This window comes from Dipodomys ordii, unplaced genomic scaffold (assembly GCF_000151885.1).
Source record: "Dipodomys ordii isolate 6190 unplaced genomic scaffold, Dord_2.0 Scaffold102, whole genome shotgun sequence".
Taxonomy (NCBI): domain Eukaryota; kingdom Metazoa; phylum Chordata; class Mammalia; order Rodentia; family Heteromyidae; genus Dipodomys; species Dipodomys ordii.
The window spans coordinates 2858533-2886355 of record NW_012267318.1 but is presented as its reverse complement, the minus strand read 5'-3'; the positions used below and the strand labels follow the sequence as shown (position 1 = coordinate 2886355).

General features: G+C 42.3%; 1 protein-coding gene across 2 annotated transcripts in view; it reads right to left on the bottom strand.

Annotated features, from left to right (window-relative positions):
- Positions 1 to 27823, bottom strand: part of Mtus2 (microtubule associated tumor suppressor candidate 2) — a 367362-nt gene that overhangs the window by 147489 nt on the left and 192050 nt on the right. For both annotated transcript variants that reach the window (XM_013027287.1, XM_013027288.1), the window contains exon 4: positions 7088 to 7249. In XM_013027287.1, coding sequence (XP_012882741.1) covers positions 7088 to 7249 — 162 coding nt within the window. The remainder of the gene's footprint in view (positions 1 to 7087; positions 7250 to 27823) is intronic.

Below are 27823 nucleotides of genomic sequence, written 5' to 3'. Positions count from 1 at the left end.
CTATACGAACAGTTGGGCTTTATCCAGCCACTCTGCTTATTGGCTTGTACAGTTGTAGCAAATTGGAAACTATGTTTCATTAAAATGCCTATCTACAGATAGATCACTTCTTCATCAATATGCCTTCAGACTCTGTCATGTTAACATGTCACAGAGCATAGAAAATAAAACTATTCTGCTTCAGATATGGAAGGATTTTTTCCCACCATGGTTTATAGAAAACAAACACATGGCATATCTGTGGATTCTTCTCTACTTCATGAAAAAAAATCAGTTGCTGGGACTTGTAAATTGACTAATCTATGGACTACAGAAACTTGTGTCATAAAAATTAATTTTTTTCTCTAAAAACAAGTGGTTCCCTTTAAATTAAATTCCATAAATTTATGCATTTCAGGACATATTATAATTTTCAGAGCCTAAATAGCTTGTCAACACCAGGACCCTTCTAAGGCTGCTCACAAATGGCTGCCTCTTTGGGGTATCATATCATTAAATTATTATTAAATTTTATTATCTTTTATTATTAAATTATACTAATGTGCAGTGGGGTTTTATTTATTTTGTGCTTGAATTTGTGCTTGAGTTTAGGGCCTCTTGCTTTTGCTTGACTTTTTTTCTTAAGGTTGGTGCTCTAACACTTGAGCCACAGCTCCACTTCCAGCTTTAGTAATATTTTGGAGCTGTGTCTCAGGTAGTACAGCACTATCCTTGAGCACAAAAGCTCAGGGACAGCACCCTAAGTTCAAGCCCCAGGATCATCCCTCTCTCTCTCACTCTGTCTATCTGTCTGTCTGTCTGTCTGTCTCTCTCTTTCTCTCTCTCTCTCACACACACACACACACATACACAATCAAATGCAAAAACAAGGGCTTTCCTTTTCAAATGACTTTCTAATTATTTTATTATCAGAGAAAGATATAAAGTTTTTCATTATGTTGTCCAATATAATTTTTTTAAAATCACAGAATTAAGGAAAAATTTGTGTTAGGGTGTAAGTTTTTCTCTTTAGATGAAATGACAAACTTCTACTTTCCCCATCTGTTTCTTGTTTTGCCCTGGTAACCAGGAAGCTCCAAGCCTAGTGTTGTTATATTTTTCTGTCTTTCATCACTTAGATTTTTAGCTCTTTGCCTGTGTAGTAGCCCTGTGTCTTGGCCTATAAATTGCCCTTGATCTTCTTTTAAAATCCCAAGGGGATTTTAAATAATAATAAATAACTTAGAATGTGATTTAACAAATACTAAATAGAACGTATTTAAGTAAACCACAATAAAATAAGTCAAACTGGATTCAACTATTTTGAAATTCATTCCCTTCTTATCTCTTCTCATTGTAGCGCTTTGGTCCATTAGAATGAACAGAACTCCAGATGAATGAACAGGACTCCAGATAACAAGATTCTAGGCCTTCTCCTTTCATCCAATTACTACAGTATAAACCCATTTATTTATTGTGAGTCTCTCTAGGGCAAAGGTTGCCTAATTATCTTTAAGTCACCTTTGCCTTGCAGCAAGCAATAAGATGTTTGTTGATTGAGTGAACCAGAAAAGAAAAAAAAATCACTCACAAAAAAAAACTCCCCTTAGAAATCTAGGTTAAAGAAAACAGCCCAGCCCTTTCTTGGTCTGCTTTTTAGTTGAAGTAGTTGAGAACAGTCAAAGAACAGGTGACATTAAGACACTAGAGCTTAACCACCACTCAGCTTGGAGTCACCAAATCAAAGAGGCTAAGAATCACAGTTTAGAAATATGGTTCCCAGGCTGCTACTATAGTTCAGTGGTAGAGAGATTGCCTAGAATGTTCATGTAAGGCCTGCACCAGACCATGCAGGCCCTGTGCAAACACCTCTTGGCTAAGTTTCTGCCCAGTATCTATTACCTTGATAACTGGCACACCAGGAAACAGTCACCTCCGCACCCTGCTAGATCACATCCCGGGCCCCCTCTGGTCACCTGCCTGCTGCACCATGCTTGGCAGGGGCAGCAGTTCAGTAAATAAAATTAGTTTCCCGTCTGAACGCCATGTGGTGGTCTCTCCATCTCAATGGCTACCTAATGAAACCTACCTATGTAAGAAACCTTACAGGGTACACAGAAGTGGGGAATGTTTCAAAAAAGTAAGAGTTAAAACAACAAGGTAGGTGCAGACATTCTTATTTACTCAGGAGGCTGAGATCTGAGGATTGTGGTTTGAAGCCAGCCTGGGCAGGAAACTCCAGGAGAGGTTTATCTCTATTTAACAAGCAAAAAGCCAGAAGTGGAGGCACAGCTCAAGTGGTTGAGCTCCACCCTTCAGTGCAAAGGCTAAGAGTATGAGGCTCAAGTTCAGTCCTCACTACTAGCACACACACACACGTGCAAGCACGTGCGCATGCGCGCGCGCACACACACACACACACACACACACACACACAGTGCAAACAACAGGCTTGTGGGCTGCTAGCTAAATAATTAAAATAATCCAAACATACCAGAGTCCAGAAAAATCCAGTTATTTGGGATTTAAGTATAATCTGCAGACCAAGTAGGTCTGAATCCGTGTGTTCCTCATTGGAATCAAAAAGACTTAGTAGCATCGATCTTCATTAATATGCAATGGAAATAACTAAATTGTTTAATCAGTTCAACTTCCAACATAAGTATTCATTTTTTTTTTTGTTACTGCAGATTTACCCCCCTGCAGCATTCACAGTCAAACCCAGAGGGAAGTTGCTGACCAATTGCAAATCAGCTGTCCCTCGGGCAGCAACTCTGGAGCAGGCCAAAGCCATTTTCTTTCCTGCTCAAAAGTTTAAGACCTGATTCTGTGAGCAGAAGATTCCTTCTCTCCTTGTCTCACCACATCAGCAGGAAGTAGCCAGACGAGACAAAGGCTCCCCCTTCCCTTGTGTCTTCTACTTTTCCAAGTCAGGAATGATAAAAAATGACTTGAACTGAAAGCACTCACCTTTCCCCCTGACAGCCAGATCTTAGAACTGTCTGCTAACAACCCCACTGAATCATCTCCCTCTCTTCCCCCTGAACAAACACAGCTGGAGGTCCTTGAAGGGAGCTTGGGGCCAAGGCCAATGTCTGATGCTGACATCCCTGGTGGACAAAGATGCTGTTGAGACCTTGAAATGCCTCTGTCAAAGTATCACTGCTCACCCATCCAGCCTCCACTCATCTGCTTCCATCTGCCTGCCTGGCTTCACCCTTCCCGCCTAATATTTTATTAAAGAGACCCTAGTTGTAAGTATGGCGGGGGTGGGGTGGGGTGGGGGGCGCCTCGCTATTTCCCCTTCAGCCAGGCTGAAGGAGACTTGGTTGCCCCTCCCAGGCTTTCCTCCCCCGTGAGACCTGTTGGTATGTTGAACTGGCCCTTTCTGCTCTTTTTCTTCTCTTACACAGGAGAGAATTCACACAGAGTAATTCATTAGAAAGGCTTATAGCCCAATAAGATTCACATTCAGAAATGGCTATTTGAAAGGTGAAAGGTGAGATCAAGGGGGAGGAGTAGACAAAGGAAGAGAGAAGCTGGGTTGGGGTGGGGGAGACAGTCATAACTACTGCACTGAGGGGAGGGGGAGGGTTGGGATGGATGGGGAAGAAAGATGAAATGGGTCACACTGGTCAAGATGCCTTGTGTGCATACACTGCTTTGTCAGATAGCAACTCCTTTGTAGAACTATTTAGACAATAAAACAATTTAAAAAACATATCCTCAGATGCTACATCACACTTAAAACAGTGACAATTCCTTAAAATCATTAAGTTCCCAATAAACATTTCACCCTCTTCCTTCCTTACCCTCCCTCACTCTTCTTCTATTCCCTCCCTTCCCCTTCTCTCTCTTTCTCCCTTTCTTTCTCTTTCTTTCTTTCTTTTTTCCTTCCTTCTTTCCTTGTTTTCTTTCATTTTTCTTCCTCCTCCCTCCCTTCCTCCCTTCCTTCCTTCTTTCCTTCTCTTTTTTTCATCCTTTCTTCTCTGTCTGTCTCTCTGTCTCTCCCTCTCCCTCCCTCTCCTGAGATAAGAGTCTTCCTGTGTAGCCCAGGCTGGTTTCATGATCCTTCTGCCTCTCCCTTCTGAGTGCTGGAATTACTATGTCTGACTTTCAAAAAACTTTCAACATGTGTTTGTTTAACACGTTTAACACATTAGAATCTAATGTTAGGGCCAAACTTTGGAATTGATTGATATATCTATTTGGTAATCTACATCTGCTGTACTTGGATACTTGTTTACTTTTTTGCAATTTGTTTCTATTACTGGGTAAATTAGTTCATTTGTTTTAATAAGTTTCTCACAGTCTGACTCTATCCTTATGGAGTTCTTTAGTATGTGGCTCAAATGGTAAAGTGCCAGCTGTGAGCAGAAAAACCTAGGCAAAAGAATGAGGGTCCAAGGTCAAGCCCCACCAGCACACATGCACACAATTATCATTTATTTGCTAGATTTCAAAAAGGTGAAATTGCTTCCTAGCATCTTTGTTAGTGGCTAGCTTTATGTTTGTTTGTTCATTTTTTTTGCCTCACATGTACTTAAGGGCATAGTTATAATTTGCTGAATATTAATCCATAGTAATATTACTGATACTTATCTTTAAATTTTAAAAAATAATTATCTTCAAAAAATTTAAATTTTATGTTATTGTTATTTAATTTTTCTGTGCCAGAACTGGGGCTGAAACTCAAGGTTTGGGTGTTGTCCCTTAGCTTTTTTTGCTCAAAGCCAGTACTCTACTTGAGCCACAACTCCACTACCAGCTTTTTGCTGAGCTACTTCAAACTGTGATCCTCAGAGTAGCTAGGATTATAGGCACAGGGCACCAGTGCCTGGCTTTTATTATTATGACTCCTATTATTACCAGTAGAAGCTTATTTGGGTAGACACTTGAGTCTTTTGATATAACCCCCATAAGTCTTTGACTTCCTGGTTTTTGGAAGGTCAACATATTCTGAGGTCTACATGTCCTATCCCAGGCCCACAGCCAGCTTTTTCTTCAAACCACTATCTCTTTTTAATGGGAAATATATTTAGAGACAACATGAGCACACATTGCTTTAGTCATTGTCTGTAACATTCCAGAGGACAGCGCGAGGATTATTTTTATTTTTTTATTTTTTATTTTTTTTGCCAGTCGTGGGGCCCGAACTCTGGGCCTGGGCACTGTCCCTCAGCTCTTCAGCTTAAGGCTAGTGCTCTACCACTTGAGCCACAGCGCCACTTCCAGCTTTTTTCTGCTTATGTGGTGCTGAGGAATCGAACCCAGGGCCTCATGCATGCAAGGCAAGCACTCTACCACTGAGCCACCTTCCCAGCCCCGAGGATTATTTTTAAAGAGTTCATATGCTACCCCATAATAATAATACGCAAGTATGCGTATCTCATAATACACACATTTAGAGTATGAGGATCACAGTACAAACACTACCACCAAGAATGTAATTATTGAAAACAGTTTAAACCTTCTCTATTGCATATTGTTTCTGAGCCCAGAGGATTTATCACTAGGGACACAATCAAATCTGCTGGACTTTAAGGTCACTTGGAAAAGGTTTTTCTTTGTGTGGATGTGCCAGCGATGCACTAGACAACACGTCCATCACTTAATTCTCCTTGTGATGTTTTAGGAAAGAAAACAACAAAGCAGCAAGGGCCAAGAGTAGAAAATAATAAAAGTAAAAGCATGATCGGGGTTCAAAGGCAGCCTGGCCAGGAAAGTCTGTGAGACTCTTATCTCCAGTTAATTACCCAAAAAATCTCAAAGTAGAGCTGTAGCTCAACTGGTAAAATGCTAGCCTTGGGCAAAAAACCTTCAGGGACAGCTCCCAGGCCCTGAATTCAACCCTAGCACCAAAAAATAATGAATTAATATACTAGCAGAGATAGAGTATGATCCATAGATACTTGAAAGTTACTGTTGTTTTCATTTTTAAAGAAAGATAACTTACTAATTTGTGACCAATTTGTGTGTGTGTGTTGCCAGTACTGGGATTTGAACTCAGGGCCTAGTGCTTTTGCAAGGCTTTCTCTGCTCAAGGCTGGCACTCTAGCACTTTAGTCACGTACTTCCAGCCCAGTATCTTATTTTGCTGGTTAATCAGGCTAGATTCTCAAAAACTTTTCTGCCTGGGTTAACTTCAAACGGTGGTCCTCCAGGTCTCAGCCTTGTGAGTAGCTAGGATTATAGCAGTGAACCACTGGAGCCCAGCAAATCATTTTAATTTTTAAGAAAAAAAATGAAGGAATATGAAAAAAAGAAAATAAAGGAAAAGACAAACAGAAAGGAAATGCATCAAGCACCCAGACATAGAGACACAAACTCCCTGCATAACCCTGGCGGGCCTCACACTCAGAGTCTCTTCACAGTCAGCACTGAGTGTGAAGGAGAGTGGAGAGAGAACTGTGCTGGCATGGAGCTAGGGGTGCAGCCTGTGACCCTGCTGCAGGTGGGCCCAGCTGATCCCTGGGTCCTGTCCAGCTTTGGAGGGGGGGGGTGAGCCATCGGCCAGCAGGGGGCAGCAGTGCTCCATAGAGTTCTGAACCCCACTCCAGGAGCTCCATCAGAGAGCTCTTCTGCCCCTCTGGATTTCCTGGGCACCCATTTCCCTGAGCCAAATGCCAGTCTGCTTAAAATAGCTTGGTTCTTGCTTTCTGCAAATGAAACAGCGAGATTCACAGGGTTACCAGACAAGGAGAGGAGTGAGAAGCCGCTGTAAGAATGTATACAGATGAAGACTGGAAAGTACCTTTAAAACAGTGTTATTGGTATGGTTTAGAAGTCATCTGTCAAATCCTCCCCAGAATGGGGACTTTCAGAAGGCTTTATGATGAGTGCAGAAAGGGCACTGGACAGTGTGGATGGAGCCTCTACAAGGCACAAACTCTTTTTGTTTTTTGTGCCAGTCCTGAGGCTTGAACTCAGGGCCTGGGCACTGTTCCTGGGCTTCTTTTGCTCAACGTTAGCACTCTACCACTTGAGCCCACAGCACCACTTCCAGCCTTTTCTGTATATGTGGTACTCAGGAATTGAACCTAGGACTTCATGCATGCTAGGCAAGCACTCTACCACTAAGCCATATTCCCAGTTCACAAACTCTTACCAGCAGGTGCAGAAGTGGACTTGGGCGCTGGAAGTAAACTCCTGCGGGGTGTGGTCACGCTGGAAGGGGGTGGAGGGGCTGCTCGGCTGGGCCCCTTGGGCATGTCCTTAGAAGACAGAGCTGCCTTTGGAGCTGGCTGTTCTTCATTCCCTAACGTCGAACCTGTGGAGCAGAGAGTATGTTAATTATGACCCTGGGCAAGGGTGGTGGAGTGGGTGGGGGAAGGGCACCCTGTCATTCACACTGGCCATCCAGTCATAAGGCTGACATCTGCCTTAGAACTTGACTTCGTAAGTGGGTGACCTTGGGAAGCATTGCCCTGCAACCAAGTGTGGAAAGTAACTCTTTTTAGTTCCCAGCTAAATAAATGCCTGTCCTGTAGCTGGACACTGACAGCTCCTGCCTGTAATCCCAGCTACTCAGGAGGCTGAGATCTGAGGATCACCATCCAAAGCCAGCCAGAGCATCCGAATCCAATTAACCAGCACAAAGCTGGAGGTAGAAGCATGGTTCAAGTGGCAAAGTGCCAGCGTGGAGTGAAAAAAGTGAAACCAGAGCAAGAGGAGATGATTTCAAGCCCCAGTGCCTTTCACAAGAACCACATAAATAAAATAAGACACAAATAAGTGGCTGTCATTTAAACTCTACATCAAAGGAGGCGCCACAAAATCCAAGACCCTCTCTGAAATGTAACGCACGTGTGCACTCACTTTGCTTATGCGTGACAGAAGCACGGGGTGGGTCACTCACAGAAAGTGATGGGCACTTTTCTTGAAACAAGAGTGTAATTAACCCAGGACAAATGAGAATCAAAAATCAGTTATCCCTTTGGGTCGATGGGGGCTGGGTTCCAAGAGCCCCTGTGGTTGTCTAGGCCCTCAGTGCTTCTTGTGTAATAGGCCCAGGACTTACGTAGAATGGGGCACATTGTCCTGCACATTTAAAATCATCTCTGTTGAGGTATAATAGCCAGTACAATGAAGATGCTATGTGAACTATCATTACACTGTATCGCTCAAGAAATAATGACAAGGAAAAATATCTCACCATGCTCAGTCTGGATGTAATTTTGGGGGGGTATGAACTCAGTGGAGTCCTATCAGTGGAACTACATTCCCAGGCTGGTCTTTTTTTTTGGTTATTTTTAGGATATGGTCTCAGTTTCTATCCAGGCATGCACCTGGATTGCCTACTTTCTCTCTCTCTCTCTCTCTCTCTCTGTGTGTATGTGTGTGTCTATGTGCGCATGCATGCACTACTATTGGGGTGTAGGCACTTAGATTTTTTGTTTTTTGTTTTCCCTCAAGGCTGGTACTACAGTCACAAGTCCAATTCTGGCTCTTTGGTGCTTAATTGGAGGTGAAGAGTCTCATAAACTTTCTGCCAGGTGGCTTTGAATTACAACCCTCATATCTCAGCTTCCTGAGAAACTAAGATTACACAGACAAGCACCTGGCTTAGACAAGCTTTTTGTCTGAAGAATGGAGTCCTACCCAGACTGGAAGGATAGCATAACTACTTGATTTATTTCAAAGGCAGAAGACCTGAGTGGATAGCTACAGTTAATAGTATAGAAATTACTCTTTCATCTATTGTATGCTGTACGCTGGTTACAACCTGACACACTGGCAGCCTGCAGGCATGGCACACTGGTGTATTTGTATGAAATTTACTATGAAATGTTTCATGGCCCAACATTTCCTCTAGATTTTCTAAACCCTTTTGTGATATATATGTATATATACATGTATAAACAAACACACACATATACACATATATAGATAGGCATCTTTTGAAGACAATGAAACCATCATCTTGTTCCTATTAAATGATAAATCTTCTGATTGTACTGAGATGATTGAACAAACCTGTCCAATCATAGGATCATGACCATGAATTAGAAGTACACAGCATTGGAGAGAAAGATTAAGCTATTTTTTTAATATTCATCATTTTAAAAGGATACCATAACATGCCATGTCAATAGCGCCTGCGCAGCAATGACCAGAATGGCTTTAGGGGGTCACACCACATCTCTCCAATTTGAGGAGGGGGTGTCTGCATTTGCTCCTTTGAGGACTAGAAGCCTGCTAAAAATCAGTGAAATTTGTGATTTTTTTTCCCCAACAAAAAGAAGCACACTTAAGAAGGAAAAAAAATACTGTTTTTGCTTTTGTTGTTTTGTTTTGTTCTATTTGTTGGAAACAGAACATGTATCGTGTTTTTTGTTTTTGTTTTGGTGCTGGTCCCAGGGCTTGAATTTAAGAGTTCTGTGCCTGAGCTTTATTTTGCTCAAGGCTAGCTCTCTATTACTTGAGCTACAGCTCCACCTTTGGCTTTTTGGTGGTTAAATGAAGATAAGAGTCTCACAGACTTTCCTGCCCAAGCTAGTTTCTAACCACGATTGTCAGCTCTCAGCCTCCTGAGTAGTTAGGAGTACAGTCTTGAGCCACCAGTGCCGACCCCACTCCCCCAGCCCAGTTCTTTTAAGATGCTGTGCAATAATTTCCAGCACTGTAAGCATAGCAGAGGGGATGCACTTGATCTCTGTAAACTGAACAAAGAGGCTGGAACTCCACGGATAGAGTCTGCACAGTGTCCTGGGTATCATGTACAGAAGCATGTGTACATTTGATCCAAACCCAGCCAGGAAATGCAACACCATGCACTTACAAAACAGTAAGGCTTCACTTCTGAATTGTTTGGCAGGCCCTCCAGTTCCTGTGCTACAGAAATCAGGGAATCTTGAATTTGTATGTGATATTTCACACCAAGGATGGACTTGGGATGAGAGGTATTTCACATGGAATTCTCACAGTTCAGCGTGCTGCTGACACGCTGCCAGAATCAGCTAGTCACGGAGATAGGTAGAAGCTGCATCAAGCACAAATGTGTCGGTGCAGTCTTTTGCTTGTCAACTTATTAAATTTTCATCAGAACAGAAATATTTTGTATTACTTGCAGAGTTCAAAAGCCATTTGATCAAATCCTCTTGTATCTGGTATGATCTCCCTTAAAATTTATTATTCAGTGAACATGTCAATTTAGAGATTTGGCTGAGGAGAAATACGTGAAATATGTGAAATACCTGAGCTAAGGCCTCATCCCTCCCTTTTCAGATGGGGCTTGCGATACCAAAAACTAAAAAAGAATAAAATAAAAGAACAATGTAATGAGATGGATGCTGATGGCTCACACGTCTCCTAGCTACTCAGGAGGGAGAGGTCTGAGGATCCCAGTTGGAAGCTATCCTTGCAGAAAAGTCTGGAGTTGTGGCTCAAGTGACAGAGCACCAGTCTTGGGTGAAAAAATCAAGATGAGAGCATGAGGTTCCAAGTTCAAGCTCCATTGCGTGCGCGTGCACACACACACACACACACACACAGAACAGTATCATGTGTGTTCATTAGTGTGGGATATGGCAGGGATTAAATAGCTCTACGCTTTGGAGTCTGGCTCTAGTGAACTAGTAATTAAAGATGTATTATTCAATATATGAAATATATGAAATATGAAATATATATTATTCAATGAAATATGTATTATTCAATAGGTGAAAAACATTGAGTTTGGAAATGGCTGAGAGATTCTAACAGCTCCAAGTACTTCACAACAATGCTGGCAACATAAAAACATTCCTTACGAAGAGAAAGAAAACAAGGAAATAAACAGTGTGAGCCAGAAAAAAGAAACCACTGGAGAATTCAGTCTGTTAGAAGTAGTTCACACAGCACAGCTAATTCAGGCTTCTCCTTCCCAGCCAACTCCGATCTACCCAGGCCTACATGTTGCAGGCAACCTCTCTGTTTTTCCTTTTGGCCACAGAATGGCAGAAACTGTGGCAAGGTGTAGGCTGGGGAAAACACAGTCACAGTGTGAACCAATTTACTTTCTGTTCCTCAGTTTCCCCATTTGTATATGGGATAAGTCACTTCATAGAGTTTTGGGAGAACCCAAAGAGCTACCACAAGGACACAGATAGATAGATAGATAGATAGATAGATAGATAGATAGATAGATAGATAGATAGATAGAAAATTTGTGAGAGAACTGGGCACTGGTAGCTCACACCTGAGATCATGTTTCAAAGCCAGCTTGGGCAGAAAAGTCTGTGACATTCTTATCTCCAATTAACTAGCAAAAAGCTGGAAGTGGAGGTGTGGCTCAAGTGGTAAAGCACTAGCTTTAAGCAGAAGCAAAAACAAAAACCCCTATACAACCCAAATGATAGCATTAGACTCTGAATTATAGGCCCAGTACTCTAATATTTTCTCTCTGTCTCTCCCCCCTCTCTCTCACAAGTGAGAAAGTACAAGAAAACACTTACTAGTGTCTGGTACCTTGTATTTGCTCATGTTAATTGCTAACTTGCATACTAATTTAAAATTTTCAGCTAGTCATTAGAATAAATCAGCTTCTCATAGGAACTTACAAAGTCTCCAAGCAGCTCATTTGATTTCAGCTCCTCTAAGTGGAGAGGGAAAGACTGTGGTAAGTCCAATCATCTCTGCAGGATGGAAGATTAAGCATAAGCTTTTCAAAATATGATGAAGTATTTTCCACATAGAAAAGTTGAGCTCTGGTAGCTCAAGCCTGTAATTCTACATACTCAGGAGGTTGAGATCTGAGATCATGGTTCAAAGCCAGCCTGAGCAGAAAGTGTATGAGACTCCTATCTCCAGTTAACCAGTAGAAATCCAGAATGGAAGTGTGGCTCACATGGTAGGGCACTAGCCTTGAGCAAAAAAAAGCTAAGGGAGTTTATGAGGCCCTGAGTTCAAACTCCAATACCGACACACACACACACACACACACACACACACACACACACACACACACACACAATGAGATTATAAGTGAAGTAAGTTAAGCTCAGAGAGACAAAAGGTACATGTTTTCTCTCATATGTGGAAGTCAGAGCTAAATAAAACATACAGGAACCTATGCTTCTATATATAAACTGACTGAAGTATGGTATACAATTATTCAATGTATACAATATGGTATACAATAAGGATTCCAATGCTGTAACTTCTTTGAACAACTAACTTTACAGTTTAACAAAATGAATACCAGGAATCTGAAATATGTTTTCCCTGAGGAAGTAGAGCTTTAGGAGAAGAAGGCAGACAAATGGAAAGAGTAAAAAGTGGGTGAATATAGTCGTAACACTTAATATACATATGTGAAAATGAAACCAGATCATTGAAGGTGATAGGTGGAGTAGGGAGAAATGGGGAGAATGAGAGGCGTCACTGATCAAACTGCATTGTACTCATGAATTGGCATTTTGAATTGAAACTCCTTAAAGATGACTTTAAAAGAGAGAAAGGTTAGATGAGTAACAGAATGGACCACCCAGCAAAACACCACTAGTTCATGCCACTGAAACTGATGAGACAGAGGAAATGTCTCCATCTGTCCTCAATATCAACAACTGCTTTTGGACTGCTTACTGAGATTCACATTGACGATAGGCAATTATTCACATAACTATAGGCAGAAGGTAGCCTTACTGGACTTTAATTTTAGCAATCAATCTGACGTGAGAGTGATTTGCTCTCAGTCTTGGAGAAGTCATGAGACTGAAATTATTGTTCCATTTGGATATTGGTTATTCAAGGTTAACTCTATGATGCTCATATATAACTTTTGCCCAATTTTCTATTAAATATTTTGGCCTAGTTTCTTGAGTACAGTAGATATTGATCTTTTGCTGGCTATATATTTCAAATACTCTCCTACTCTGTGGTGCCTTCAGCCAGTTTTTTCACTTTAATACAATTTATTTTTATAGTTGTGTCTCGGATTTTTAAATAAGTTTTTTATTGTGAAAATACTGTACAGAGGGGTTACAGTTACATGAGCAAGGTAATGAGTACATTTCTTGTCAAGCATTGTTGCCTCCTCCTTTGTTTTTCTCCTACCATCCCTTCCCTCCCATCTCCTCAGTTACACTCTCCTCCCCGCCCCCCGCCGCCTAAATTTTAAAGTTTGTTTTTCAACATAGTGTCTTGTACATCTCGTTGTTGCAATGGGTCCACCTATATCCCTATTTAAACAATTTGTTTTTTCCCTTCCCCTCCACAAATTATACCGACATCAAATACAGTGAAAACAGGGGTTATGCTGTGGGGGAGAGACATACAAAGCAACAAAAAAAATCACATGGTACCTTATAAATATGTTAGAAACAATAGCAAGCAAGAAAAAAAACACTTGTATCCCTATCTTGGGATTCATTTCACTTAACATCATCTTATCTGACCTTTTCTGCTTGTCCCAGACATATACTAGTTATTGCAAATAAGGGAAACCATGGGACCTATGCTTGTGTCTCAGACTTCTATTCCTTGTGATAGTGTAAAGATACCTTCTGTATATTCCAAAAGCTTTAAGGGTTTGTGTGTGTGTATGTGTGTGTGTATACAGGATGCTTTCATTGGTACTAAGGTGTGTGTGTGTGTGTGTGTGTGTGTGTGTGTGTGTGTGTGTGTGTGTATAGGATGCTTTCATTGGTACTGACATTCGAACTCAGGGTCTCATGTGCTTCCTTTTCCACTCAAGGGCCAAACTCTTATCATTTGAGCTACACCTCTACTTCTGGCTTTATGAGCTACACCTCTACTTCTGGCTTTCTGGTGGTTAACTGGAGATAAGAATCTCACAGACTTTCCTGCCTGGGCTGGCTTCCGTTGGCCATGCACACATCTCAGTCTCCTGCATCACTAGAATTACAGGCATGAGCCAACAGTGTCTGGCCAGTTTTAAGGTTGTGTTTTTTCCATGTAGATCATTAACATACTTATAAGAGCTAAAAATATTAAACTTTTGGAAAAAATAGATCTAAATCTTAATGACCTTGGATGAGGCTGTTTCTTATGTATACTTGGAATGTATTTCCTCCGAATGCAGATGTGGTCAAAGTGAGAGAATAAAGAGGTAGGGCTGTTAGGGGCTGGGCATGTGGCTTATTGGTAGAATGCTTGCTTAGCATGCATGAAGCCCTGGGTTTGATTCCTCAGTACCACATACACAGAAAAAGCTGGAAGTGGCACTGTGGCTCAAGTGGTAGAGTGCTAGCCTTGAGCAAAAGAAGCTCAGTGACAGTGCCAGGCCCTGAGTTCAAGCCCCAGGACTGGCAAAAAAGCTCTATGCTTTTAGAGTGATGCAGCCTCAAGACCCTCCGGCCACACACAGCTTCCATGTCCTTCCGCCTTCTTCATGCCATGAGGCACCAATTCTTTGCTAGGGAAGCAGCAACCTCACCAGACAACAAAACTGACTGTGATCTAAGTCTCCAAAAGATAAATTTCTATTCTTTATGAATGACCCAGTGTGGGATATTTTGCTATAGCAACACAAAACAGAGTAAAACAGTCACAGAAAGAGGAAGGAATGCAAATCCAGATCTGCAAGGCTTCTGCTAAGGGTAGGAAATTCTATTTGGATTGTAGGTAGAGGGAAAAGAAGGGTAGATTCACAGAATACCAATCATCCTCCAGGAGAGTAACCAGTGCCCCCTTAACCCCCTGCACAGGGGGGAATCCTGACCATGACTAACATCAGGATGACAATTTAGGGTTCCTCATCCTTGGTCTGATTTTATTTTGTTTTGTGAGCTAGTACCAGGACTTACTCTCAGGGTTTTATGTTCTTGATCAGCTTTTCCCTTGAAGTTGGTGCTCTACCATTGGAGCCACAGCTCCACTTCCAGCTTTTTGCTTGTAGACAGGGGATAAGAGACTTATGGATTTCCTTGCCCAGGCTGGCTTTGAACAGTAAACCTCAGATCTCAGCCTTTAACTAGCTAGAATTACAGGCATGAGCCACCAGCACTAGGCTTCATAGTCTTCTCAAATTTTATTTACTTATATATTTTTAATAACTCACTTATTGGTAATGACAATAACAGCACCTAAATTGCACAAGGAAGAAATAATAGCAATGAAAGACAAACACTAACTGGAACCAAATGAGCTTCTTAAAGAATATGGAAAATGTAGGGGGAAAAAGTAGGTTATTAATAGAAAGGCCTTATAGCCAAACTCTAAGAAATGCATTTCATTGATTTTGAATATTTATCAATATTATAATAATTAAACTACACTCTTCATTGCCTTTTGTTGTTAATAAGAAAGAATCCCAGGCAATCAAGCTGCATAATGTTCTGCTCGCATGATGAGTTAATTGATACATATTTCATTGGTTCAGTAGCATTTATCATGTGGTGACAAAAATGGATTAATTATTAAAGCACGCATTAAATGTTTTATTCACTATCTGCTACATATTGGATATTTTATTTCTCACATTAAAGAAGTAAAGTCAGTCAGATCTGTTGCCAGTTCTACAGAGGTATTCTTTTTCAAAAGGAAATATTTGACTAAGGGAAGTCTCCATCTCCTGAGTGCTGGAATTGTAGTGATGAACCAGGACACTTAACTCAAATGTTCTGTTTCCCGGTGGAATCTCACTCTTTAGCCAGACAAGCTAAAGCTCTGCAGCTCTTACAAAGGAAAACCTGTCAAGACTCAGAGTCAGGGAAGTTTCAAAACGTGGTTGACTCACCATAGTGCTTACACACACACCTTCCTGTCCTCCATGAGAACCTGGGCTGGGCACCAGGAAGGGCTCAGGTGTTGTGCTACACCTCACAACTAAGATGAGGGACGGGGTTGCTAATCCTGACAGGCTCACATGTCACATGAATGATTGAAGGTGTAGAAATTTAAGAAAGACACAGAAAGCCCAGGAAGTGCTGACTGCTGTCATTCTTGTGACAAGCTCCTGTACTGGAGATATGCTGGCCACTCTGTGAGTTCTCAAAAGACAGGAAAAGAAATGCAATGGCCAGGAGTAAGGTGAGCTGCACCTTCACAAGTACCTATAAAATGCCAAGAAAGCTTAGACCAGGAGCCTGGGGGAGGGGCTAGCCAAGACATCCAAGACATGGAAGGAAGATCAGGGGAAAAAACACCCTGTGAAGTCACAGTGACATGAGGATGTATAAGAGGCAAGCTATAATATGCTTTTGCTGGCTCCTGGGAATTAACTCACAGTTCCCCAACTTTGTGTCTGTGCCCTTTGCACTGAACTATTTGTTTTCTGCTGCAGTCACTTTATAAACACCTTGGGCTCCAAGAAGAGAAGATTCCCAAGTATATTGTGTATAAGGCAAACTGCCCCTCTCAGATGGGCAATGCTTTTTCTTAATTGTCTTAAAACTCAGGAGATGACCCACTGTGTTGCTCTGGCCCAAGGGTAAAGTGATGACAGAATTCTTCCAGAGACAAAGTCTAAGTGAATGGTCAGCCAGGACACACCTGTGACTTGGGAGTGTTTTACTATGCACACCTTTCTCTTTCTCCCTCCTTGCCCCCAATTCTCCCTATTTAACCTGAAGCCAATATCTGTGCCCCTGAAGACAGCTGAAGATGTACTGAAGTGCTTTCTCCCCATGGCTGCCATGGAGCAAATCTCCTTTCCCTGCCCTTCACCACACATCTCTTTACTTGACATGTGAGGATGAGTGGCCAGACCTAACTTAGGACTCTGGGACTTTGGTCCCAGGATCTAAAAACCTGGCTTCCGAAGGACTCACAGTGTAGGGAAGGGAAAAATGACTGGCAAGGCAACTAAGCTGGTTTGGCCAAAGAGTGAGTTTCAGAGGGAAAATGAAAAATTCAACTGGAATGTGCTGGTTCATACTCGGGAGACGGAGGCAGGAAGACTGAATGAAGCAGCCTTGGTTACACAGTAAAATCCTGTCTCAGAAAAACAAAAAGGAGAAAGAGATGCTGCTCATGTGCTGGCAAGGGTGTTGGTTGAGGAGGGAAAGGACAGGAAAAGGAAGAGGAAGAAGAGGAGGAAAAGAGGATGAAGAGGAGGAGGAAGAAGAGGGGTAGGAGGAGGAGAAAAGGAGATGGAGGAGGACAGGTTGAATGGGTCTCTTCTTCTCTCCTCTCTGCAGCCTCGTGTTCATATCCCTCTACTCAGAAATGGCTGTAACCATCTAACTATAATTCTTTGGGATAGATCCCCAGAAGTGGATGGGGTTAGGCTCTAATTAGAAGAAGCTGCCAGTGGAGATTCCACAGGATGCTGCACAGAGAACAGGAAGCCAAAAAGGCACTGCAAAGACCAAATTCAGGTCTTATTTTCAAAGCTACAGATCAAAAGGGTGTTTGAGGTGACAGACCTCAGGAGATGGCTTGAAATGAGGAAGAAAAGACAGCAAGTCAAATCTGTTTAATTTTGACTTGCACATCTTTCTTTTCTAATTTCTTTTCTTTTGTGGCAATACTGGGGCTTGAACTCAGGGCCTCATACTCTCTCTTGGCCTTTTACTCAAGGTTTGTGTTCTACCACTTGAACCACACTTACACTTCCAGGTTTTGGATGGTTAATTGGAGATAAAAGACTCAACACCTTGCTCTGTCCAGGTGGCTTGGAACCAATCCTCAGATTTTAGCTTCCTGAAGTTGCTAGGGTTATAGGCATGAGCTACGGCACCTTGGCTCATTTTACTTTCTTTTTTCTTTGCTTTAATTCTTTTTAAATTTGCTCTTCTAAGGGTGATGTACAGAGGGGTTCCAATTACGTAAGTCTCTCTCCCACTTTTTCCCTCCCATTCCTACCTACAAGTTGCATAGTTTTACAACATAGTGTCAGTGAGTACCACTGCTGCAGCTGTTCATCCTTTGTCCTTCCATTTCTGCACCATTTTACTTTCACTAGCAGAATATGTCTGAAGTTCTGTTCATGAGTTGAATAAAGCCAGAACATTTACAAGAGACAGAGTAGGCTCTCAGAAGGTGACAGGTGACGAGGGTGAAGCTCGGGCTTGTCTTGGGAGGTGCACTTCAAGCCTGCAACCACGCTTACATACCCAGCCATCTGCTCAGGAGGCCTTGTGCCTGCCAGAGGGCATGCCAGTTTCAGCAGTAGTCAAGTGCCAGCCAGACAGAAGACTGCCAGCAGCTGCTGCTGTCTGCAGGGAGTGCCTTGTGGTGGCGAGGGAGCTCCCCTCCCCAGGGAGAAGGCACCAGCACATGGGGGCCTGGAACCAGTCCCACAGGAGTGTCTTCACAGGAAGCAATAAGACATCAGAAAGGCTCAGGAGAACCCTGTGGAGACTCAAAGGGCAGAGGATTCTAACTTGGGACGCTTCACCCAGTGTGCTTTGTCTCCAGCCTGCTGAATCTCGGAGCCCTCAGGGATTGACTGTCATAAGCCATACTTGGGTTGTGCTCATTAGTCTCTAAGAAGTATTACGGAAAATTTGCTTGTGTTTGTAGCAAGGATGAGTGCTGACTGACAATCCCTATTGTTCCCTTTTTGGGGTGACTTCTGAATGCGGGGTGTTCCTACTTAGGAGTACTATGAATTAACACATGGATTTTGGCTATTTGGTTTGACCCCTCTCTGGTAGGACCTTGGGGTATGCAATTGTGCGTGTGCATGTGTGTGTGTGTGTGTGTGTGTGTGTGTGTGTGTGTGTGTGTGTTGTGCTAGTCCTGGGGCTTGAACTCAGAGCCTGGGCGCTATCTCTAAACTTTTTTTACTCAAGGCTAACATTCTATTACTTGAGCCACAGCTCTATTTCCAGCTTTCTCAGTACTTAATTGGAGATAAGAGTTTCATGGACTTTCCTGTGCAGGCTGGCTTCAAACTGATCTTCAGATCTCAGCCTTCTAAGTAGCTAGGATTATAGGCATGAGCCATTGGTACCAGATCAGGATATGCAATTTTTAATTATGGCAACAACACGAGATCCATTCTTTTAAATTTTAAGTGTTGGCACAAATGGCTATTGCCTAGCTCATGTTTTTGTCTTGACCAGTTCCCAGCACTCAAAGCCTCTGTCTGTATCTTCCCTTGTGAACAACCTACTTCCATTGGCTCAGTGGTCCCTTCCTCTTTATTTGCTGGGTAGTCTTTCTTTTCCTAGTCCTTAGATGTAGGCTTCCATACAGGCCTATGAGTTTGGCCTTCTCTCTTTGTACCATCTTCTTGGGGCCTCTTTCCTTGGTTCTTTTGAGATCAACAACCACCTTACTTGAGCCCTGTGCTGTAACCACGTTGTATGATGTCAAACTTTACTATTTATTATTTATTTATTTTGTCGGTTGTGGGGCTTGAACTCTGGGCCTGGGCACTGTTCCTCAGCTCTTCAGCTCAAGGTGAGCGCTCCACCACTTGGGCCACAGTGCAACTTCCAGTTTTCTGGTAGTTAATTGGAGATAAGTGTTTCATGGACTTTCCTGCCCAGGTTGGCTTTGAAGTGTGATCATCAGATCTCAGCCTCCTGAGTAGCTAGGATGACAGGTGTGAGCCACTGTCACTGGGCTAAACTTTACTATTTATTAAATCCATTCACTGTTGTGGAAGACAGAAACTTATAATCCAGTTCAGGAGATCAACTGATCACAAACAAGTACTCAGACAAATGAACATCACAAACTGTCATCAGCTATGAAAGAAACCTCACAAGGAAACCTCCAGGGTGGAGGAGGAAAACCCACTTTAGAGTGGGGAGAGGGGCAAACATAGGGCAGGGAAAATATTTGTTTCAGCTGCACCCTGGCCTCAGTGTTCTTTTTTCCATATATATTTTTATTGTAAAAATATTGTGCAGAGGGGTTTACAGTTACATGAGTAGGGTAATGAGTACCTTTCCTACCGAGCATCAATGTTCTTTACTGTTGATTATTGGTGTAATTATCTAGACACAGAACAGCAGAATCATCCCTGAATCTGTCTTTCTCTGTGTTCAGCCCATGCAAGTCTTCAGTTTCATGCTGGACTTCCAGTCCAAATCTCCTGTGAACTCTAGAGACAGGTGCCCAGGTGAGGCCTGAGCCCTTGTTGCTGAGGCCACAGAAAAAGCTTCTCTCCTTCTCCACCTCCTAAATCCAGTTCCTCCTCCTCCTTGGGCTCTGCCACCCCACGTACAGTACCAGTGTCCCAATGTAGCCAGACAGAATTGTTCAGATCTTCTTGCTTAATATTCCAACCCACTCTTGTCTGATCTTAACATAACTTTGCAACATAGCTTTCCTAAAACATTATCAGACCCAGGACAAACTGCAGGCAGTGAGGATTCCACGCTGGGCCTTCCTGAACCAGGTTGCGCTGGAGAAATCACTGCTGTCCATAGGAATAAAGTGCTGGATGTGAATCTGTCCCATGAGGCCACTCTTTCCTGTTATAGTCACCGCCTTTTCGCAGTTCCTGAACTCACAGACTCTCTGAGAGCTTCATGCTTTTCACAGGAACCACCATAGATAGTTACCCTAGGCATTGTCAAGGTGAGGAGTGCTGGGTACTGGTGGCTCATAATTATAATCCTAGCTAATCAGGAGGCTGAGATCTGAGATCATAGGTCGAAGCAAGCCTGAGCAGGAAAGTCCATGAGACTCTTCACTAAAAAGCTACAAGTAGAGGTGAGCATGAGGCCTTGAATTCAAGCCCCAGTATTGGTGCTCTCTCTCTCTTTCTCTCTTTCTCTCTCTCTCTCTCTCTCTCTCACACACACACACACACACACACACACACACACAATGTCTGGGTTAAAATCTTTGCTTCATCTCTTACTGTCTGATTGAGTAAATTGCTTAATCTCTTGTATCTCACATCTTCATTTCGAAATATGTTGTATTATATTTAGAGTTATATTAAATGAGTTATTATACATTATCAAGTGCCTAGAATATTGTCAGACACACATCAATATGCAGGAAATGGTAACACTGGCATAGAGATGCCCACTAAGCCTCAATCACAGCCTATTAGCCTATCTGATCTCCATGTTGTCTTCCACCTCAGACCTCCGGGTTTCACAGCTTTCCAGGGCAGCAGCTTGGATCACTGTGGAAGGAATGGGTTTGAAGAGGCATGGTTTGAGAGACCATGGTTATCCCTCTGTCCATGTTTTCCCAGCTCTAATGAAAGAAGGCAGACTATTTGACACACACAGTCCACTCCTTCTCCTTCACCTAAAGCAAATGTTAGATCCTCTCAAAGCCAGGAGGAGACCTCAGAGTCTCTCACAACACAGAACTCCAGGAATCCAGGAAAGTGTCTCATTCCTAGACCAGAGACTACAACCTCAGCTACACCCAATGTCCTGATCAAGGGTAGGGCATACATGGGTCAGTGACTTGCTAGAGATTGATACTGCTAGAAATCTACCTCCAAAACAATAATAAATTCTTCCTTCCTCCTCCTCCTCTTCCTCCTTTTCCTCTTCTTCTTCTCCTACTTCCCATTCTTCCTCTTCCTTCTCCTCTTCCTCCTGTTTCTTCTGTCTTTTTCTCTGTAGGTAATGGGTCTTGAACTTATGGCTTTAAGATCTCTATTAGTTTTTTTTTCCACTCAAGAGCGATGTTCTACCACTTGAAACACACCTCCATCTCTGGCTTTTTGATGGCAAATTGGAGATAAGAGTCACACAGACTTTTCTACTGAGGCTGGCATTGAGCCTGAATCTTCAGATCTTAGCCTTTTCAGTAGGTAGAACTGCAGGAGTGAGCCATTGGCACCTGGCTCGGCAATAACACTCTTTTAGGAAAGTTAATTCACTGAATGTCTTTTATTCATTTTAAATTTTATTGCTGATCACCAGTAACTTATACCTGTAATCCTGACTACTCAGGAGGCTGAGTAGAAGACAGTCTGGGCAGGAAAGTCTATAAGACTCTTATCTCTAGTTAACTAGAAAAAGATGCTGAAAGTGGAGCTATGGCTCAAGTAGTAGAGTGAATGATAAAAAGCTCAGGAACAGTACTCAGGCTCTGAGTTTAAGCCCCAGGACTGAGACACACACAAACTTTTTCTATTAGTGTCTATTATTAGGTGAATCTGAGAATTATCTGAGAAAAGGTAAATGAATCACTCTACAAAGTGCCTGGTACTCAATATATGCCAGCCCTTGTCAGGAAATATTAGCTCCCCTGAACACCAAGCACCAGAGCTTACATCACCTGCCATTTCTTCAGCTTCTCATTTATGGCACAGGACCCCAGATACCCCCTTATTTTATGGGATCTTGTCCCATGCAGATGTATAGACAAACTCTTGAGACACCTCTTACTTCACCAGGTCAATCAATAAGGCCTCAAGAAGCAAGATTGGCAGTCTTGTTTGCTTCGTGAATTCTGTAATTGCTCCTGGAAGCAAATCCCAGTGCTGACCTGAGTGATGGTCTGAGAATCTGTATTTCAAGGCTCAGCATAATCCCCTCAATGATCACAGCTAGATCACTATTCTTCTTCTTCTCTTCTTCAACCCTCTCCCCACTCATCCATGTTTCCCAGAGTCCGTTCTAATTATGTGGTGATGCAGAGTCCACTTTCTTATTTCTGCTTTGGAAGTGGGAGGACTGTGGGTGTTGATGGACTGGTACAATGACATCAGGGCTCAAGCACACAGGTGAAATGGACTCTGTGCCCCAGCTGAGGGCAGGGGGGTGTTTTGTGATGGTGCACAGGTTTTCCAGCCCTTCCAAAACAATCAAGCACTGCATCCTCTGTGATGTCTTCTCCCACTTCTGCTAGGGACTGATTATGGGTCATCCTCACTCAATCACCTGGGAGGAATCCTTCCTCACCTCAGCAGTGCTGGGGTAGGATCTACAGGGAGGTGTTTGCCTCATGGGGCAGAGCCCTTGGGAACAGCAGAATGTTTTCCCTAGGAAATGGATAAACCACTGTGGCAGATGTACCCCAAACTTCTTCTCTCTGTCTTCAAATCTGCCTTTTTGCTTCTTTGCAATGCCTGTAGTAGCATGGGGTCATCAGCAGAAGTGAAGCAGATACCAGCACCATGCCCTTGGACTTCCAGAACCATGACCCAGAGCAAACTTCTTCTTCCTTTATACATCACCCAGGCTCAAGTATTCTGCTGTGGCAACAGAAAACAGACTGATAACAGTTCCCTGGCAGTGGGCAGAAGTACTCAAAAGGAAGAAAGAGTGCTTAACAAAGGCAGCAAAGGCCAAGGGCGCTCACACCGACTCTTTCATTCATAGAAGTAATCACAGAAGATCAAAGCCAGCTTCACCCAGCCCAGGACTTTTGAACTCCTGGCACATAAAATGACTTAAAGCTTCCCTTTGATATAGGAAATTCTCTTTAATATTTGCCACAGAGGTGAGAGCATAGTCTAATATTGATGGGGGTTAGTTCCTTAAAAGACGGCGGGCTAAGACACTATACCAAGAGACCTGAGTAATTAAGAGAATCTTTGTATCTTTCCTCTTTTCCATCAATTATAGCACTTGCAAAACATCCCTTTGTAGTGAAGTACTTTAAAGCTTGAGCTATCATCCATGAAGTTAACTCAGTTAACTCTAGCTCTTCACTGTGTGAATCTGTTAGAAGTTAATTCCTTGGGGAACATATTTCAACTGGCGTATTTTTAATTATATGCTTAATATGGAGAGTTGTTTAAAAAATATGACCATTGGATCTGAACTCAATTTAAATTCTGCTGAAGTGATTAATATACTTTAAGAAATTACAGACATAATCAAGGGCTTATAGATCAGCTCTTACCAACAGATCAAGAAGGAAGTTGGGTATTCCATTCTTGAAGTTGAATTTCAGGTTAACTGGTCTGTATCTTGTGTCTTAGATCTGTTTAATCATTCTGTAGATTACAAGCTTTAAATGAGTCCTGATTTGTCAAAAGACCCAGTTCAAATCCCGAGAAGCCAAGTTAAATATTGAAAAGTGGAGCAGCTGAGCTACTCAAGAGGCTGAGATGTGAGGAATGAGGCTGCAAACCAGCCCAGACAAAAAGTCTGTGAGACTCTAATCTCCAACTAACCACCAAAAGGCCAGAAGTAGGGATGTGACTCCAAGTGAAAAAACTAAGAGCACTGATGCCCTGAGTTCAAGCCCCAATACCAGCATAGAAAAAGAAGGAAGAAAGGAAGGAAGGAAGGAAGGAAGGAAGGAAGGAAGGAAGGAAGGAAGGAAGGAAGGAAGGAAGGAAGGAAGGAATTTTGTAGCTGAGCCTCTCTCAAGTCCCTCTCTCCCATACATGTGTAAATACTTCAGGGACTGCTACAAGTTGGGTAATTCAGTTTGGTTAGGATTTCTTAGCTTGTCAAAAGAATGTTATACTGAGAAGCCTCTGGGAAATATGAAATCTTTCAGGGGAAGAAACTGGACAGCCTCCCAGGAAATGAACAACATATTGGCTTTAAGAAGGTGTGTCAACTGGTAAATCAAAATAACATTTCTCTTCTGAACTTTAAGTGATATTTTTCTCCCTCTTGGGAAGCAGAAAACTTGAAGCTTTCCTTCAGGGTCCAAGAGTATGCTCATAATTGTCTGCCTGCCTGCCTGCCTGCCTGCCCATCCGCCCTTCCTTCCTTCCTTCCCTCCTTCCCTTCCTTCCTTCCTCCCTTCCTCCCTCCTCTGTCCCTCCCTCCCTCCCTCCCTCCCTCCCTCCCTCCCTTCCTTCCTTCCTTCTTCCTTCTCCTCCTCTTCTTTTTATTCTGTTTCAATGTACTGGTTTTGTTTCTCAATACAAATCAGGATTCATACCATTCAGCAGGGCACAGCCCATATCTTGGACCACACCAGTCTCTGCTGCTGCCCTGGGAAGGTTGGGATGTCTAGAAGTACCCCTGGCCTCCACCACAGAATGCCAGCCACACTCAACCTGCCTCCCTGCCCCCAAGTTGTGACCAAAAATGGGTCCAGCAATTGGCAACCATTTCCCAGAGGGAAACTCACTTAAAATTTATCTTTAAGAAGTTGTACGAAGGAGCTGCCATTCAATAAAGCAGCTGATGAATACAATATTTCTTGATCAGTATCACCCACTTCAACATTCTCACCATCCCTCCCCTACTCACACCTTCCATTACTCTTCTTAATGTTGCAGGATATATATTTGGTTTTTGACTGCAGTTTTCTCTTCTTCATTTGTCTATTCCTCTCCCTTTGTCCTCAACCCATTCTTTTAAAGTACCTACTTCCTGGTGTTTTATTTTGCTGAATATTGGTTTGGCCTTTGTAAGGAATTATACTATTTGAGTTTTCCCTTGAATCTACCGTATTTCATTTAGTACATTTATATGCACTTGCATACCACCCAATGTATTTACTTATAAATTTATAAGCTAACTTTAGCTTCCAAATATAAAAAAATGCATTCTTTGTCTCTTTGGGTCTGTCTGACTTCATTTAACCTAATTTTGAGAAACTCACTTTCAATAGAGAACATGAAAGATGACAATTCAGTCAAAATGCAGTCTTCATTCATAAATTGTAAAATGAGATTGCTTACACCACAAACCTTGCTGGATTAGCTTTCTAAATAAATTATTTTTTTCAGTGTTCAATAACAGCTTGGTGACTAGAACTGAGAAGCTGGACTGGAGTTTCCTGATCTGACAGCTTCAGTTTAAAATGCTGAACCTGTTGGAGCTGTACAGTACTGTCCAAATTAAAAACAAAAAAATCCCACCTTGATAATATAAATAATTGATTTTGGTTGAAATTGTATGAAGGGAACAAACAGAAAACAGATGGTGGTACTCTTGAAGCAGATTAATCATCATGATTTAAAGGAGAAAAGTTCATCTGTTGGAAGAATCCCAGGGTAACAGACAGAAATAAATAGTTTCCAGAACATGAAAAATCACTGAATTCATAAATCAAAATTAAACTAAGTGTTTGGCATAGTGGCTGATGCCCGCAGTTCCAGCTACTTGGAGACAGAGAATGGAAGGATTGTGGCTCAAGACTAGCCTGGGCCAAAAGCTTGAGAGACACAATCTCAACCAATAAAAAGAGGTTGTGGCACATGTCTGTTATCCCAACATACATAGGAGGAAATGTAAATAGGAGGATTGAGGTTCAGGTCAGTCTGGGCATAAGTACAAGACTCCATAAAAACACACGCACAAAAAAAATCCCAAAGCAAAAATAGAGGCATGATTCAAGTACACTAGCATGTGCAATGCTCTAAGTTGAAACCCCCTGTAGTACCAAATGAACATGCAAACAAAACTGAGTTCTGTCTTTGTTCGATGGGCTCCAATGAGAGGGATATATGGTGAATGAGCCTGTGTCTCTGAGCTCTAGCACTGGGTACATGACAACTCCTGGACTGTCTTCAGCGAATGCTTTGCTAACATCAGAAGGGTAAGCAGGGTCAGGCCCTAAAAGTCATGTCTATAGTATGTGTTATGGGCTGAACTCTAGAGAAATGCCATTCCCTTCTTCTGACATTTGTTATGCTATATTCCTGGTTTATGAGCACATCCTTCCCTTGAAAGTTCTTTCTACTACAAAAGCCTTCAATCGAAAGCCCTATTCCTCTTGCATTTCCATCTTTGAACTATGATTTTGAACTATGGCTGCTGTTGGAACCATTGTCCATACCAAATAAAGTCACAGATTTTTAAGATCTACTATAAAATCAATCAAGCAAACAGTATTCAAACTGTTTTTGCAATTAACCATGAACAGACTAATAAATGAACTTTATAGCCCTTTTAAAGGCTATAAATTTTATGAGAGAGAAGCAAAAGGCTCAGGTTTATTACCTTCCTGGGAGGAATTTCCTGAAGCCTAAAACAGGGAAGACAGGTGCTTTCCTTCTGATTTGTCTGACTCTTTGATGCTAAGCTGGGATCCTGGTAAACTCCACCTCTCTTTTGGTGGTTCCCCCCCACCCCCGCTCTTTTCTCTCCTCTCCAACAAAAGCAAGATGCTATGCCTGCTGATCAAGAAGGGCCAAGCACACACAATCTCCAGAGCTCACCAGCTTCCCCCCAGGGTAGGGTGCTGACTGTGTGAGTAGAGCATCACATTCTGTCTTCTCTCCATTCCTACCCCCTCCTGCCCCTGCCAACTCCAGCAAAGGCCAGCTAATGCTTTCTCTTTCACCTCTTGTTTTCATTATCATAAAAAGAACCAATAAATGAAAAGAGTAAGGGAAGGGGTGACATTGTCCAAAAAGAAATGTACTTATTACCTGCCGAATGTTACTGTAACCCCTCTGTACATTACCTTTATGATAACAATAAAAATCTTAAAAATCAAGAATGTCTGAAAAAGTAAGTACACATATTTATCTTTGGACTAAAACATAGATTAATTATCAATGAAGACATTTTAAACAGTACTGGAACCTGAGTTTTCACTAGTTCCCACAGGGTTGGAGGTGGCCATGAAACCCTCTTAATTACCCACCTTGAACTAGAAGATGCCAAAGCTGAAAGGAAATGCACAGAAAAGGAGTAGGCTGGTTTGCAGCCTCAGGCTTAGGCAGAAGTGGAATAAATTGTTTCCTAAAATATTTATGAAATGCAATATCTGCTAAAGTCTCCATCCCTGAGACTTCTGGTGAAATGTTCAGCAAAAACAGGGACAAAAATCAGGGCCACTCCAAGGAGGAAATTTTTTTTAAATTTAATTTTATTGTCAAAGTGATGTACAGAGGGTTCCAGTTACATATGTAAGGTAGTGAGTACATTTCTTGTTGAACATTGTCCCCCCTCCATTTTTCTCCCACTCCCACCCCACCCCACCTCTACTGGAGGTTCCTCAAAAGACTCCACATAGAGCTCCCCTATGACCCAGCAATCCCACTTTGGGGCATTTACCCAAATCATCACAAACAAGACCACACTAAAGCTACCAGCACAACTATGTTTATTGCAGCATTATTTACCATAGCTAAGATATGGAACCAACCCAGATGCCCCTC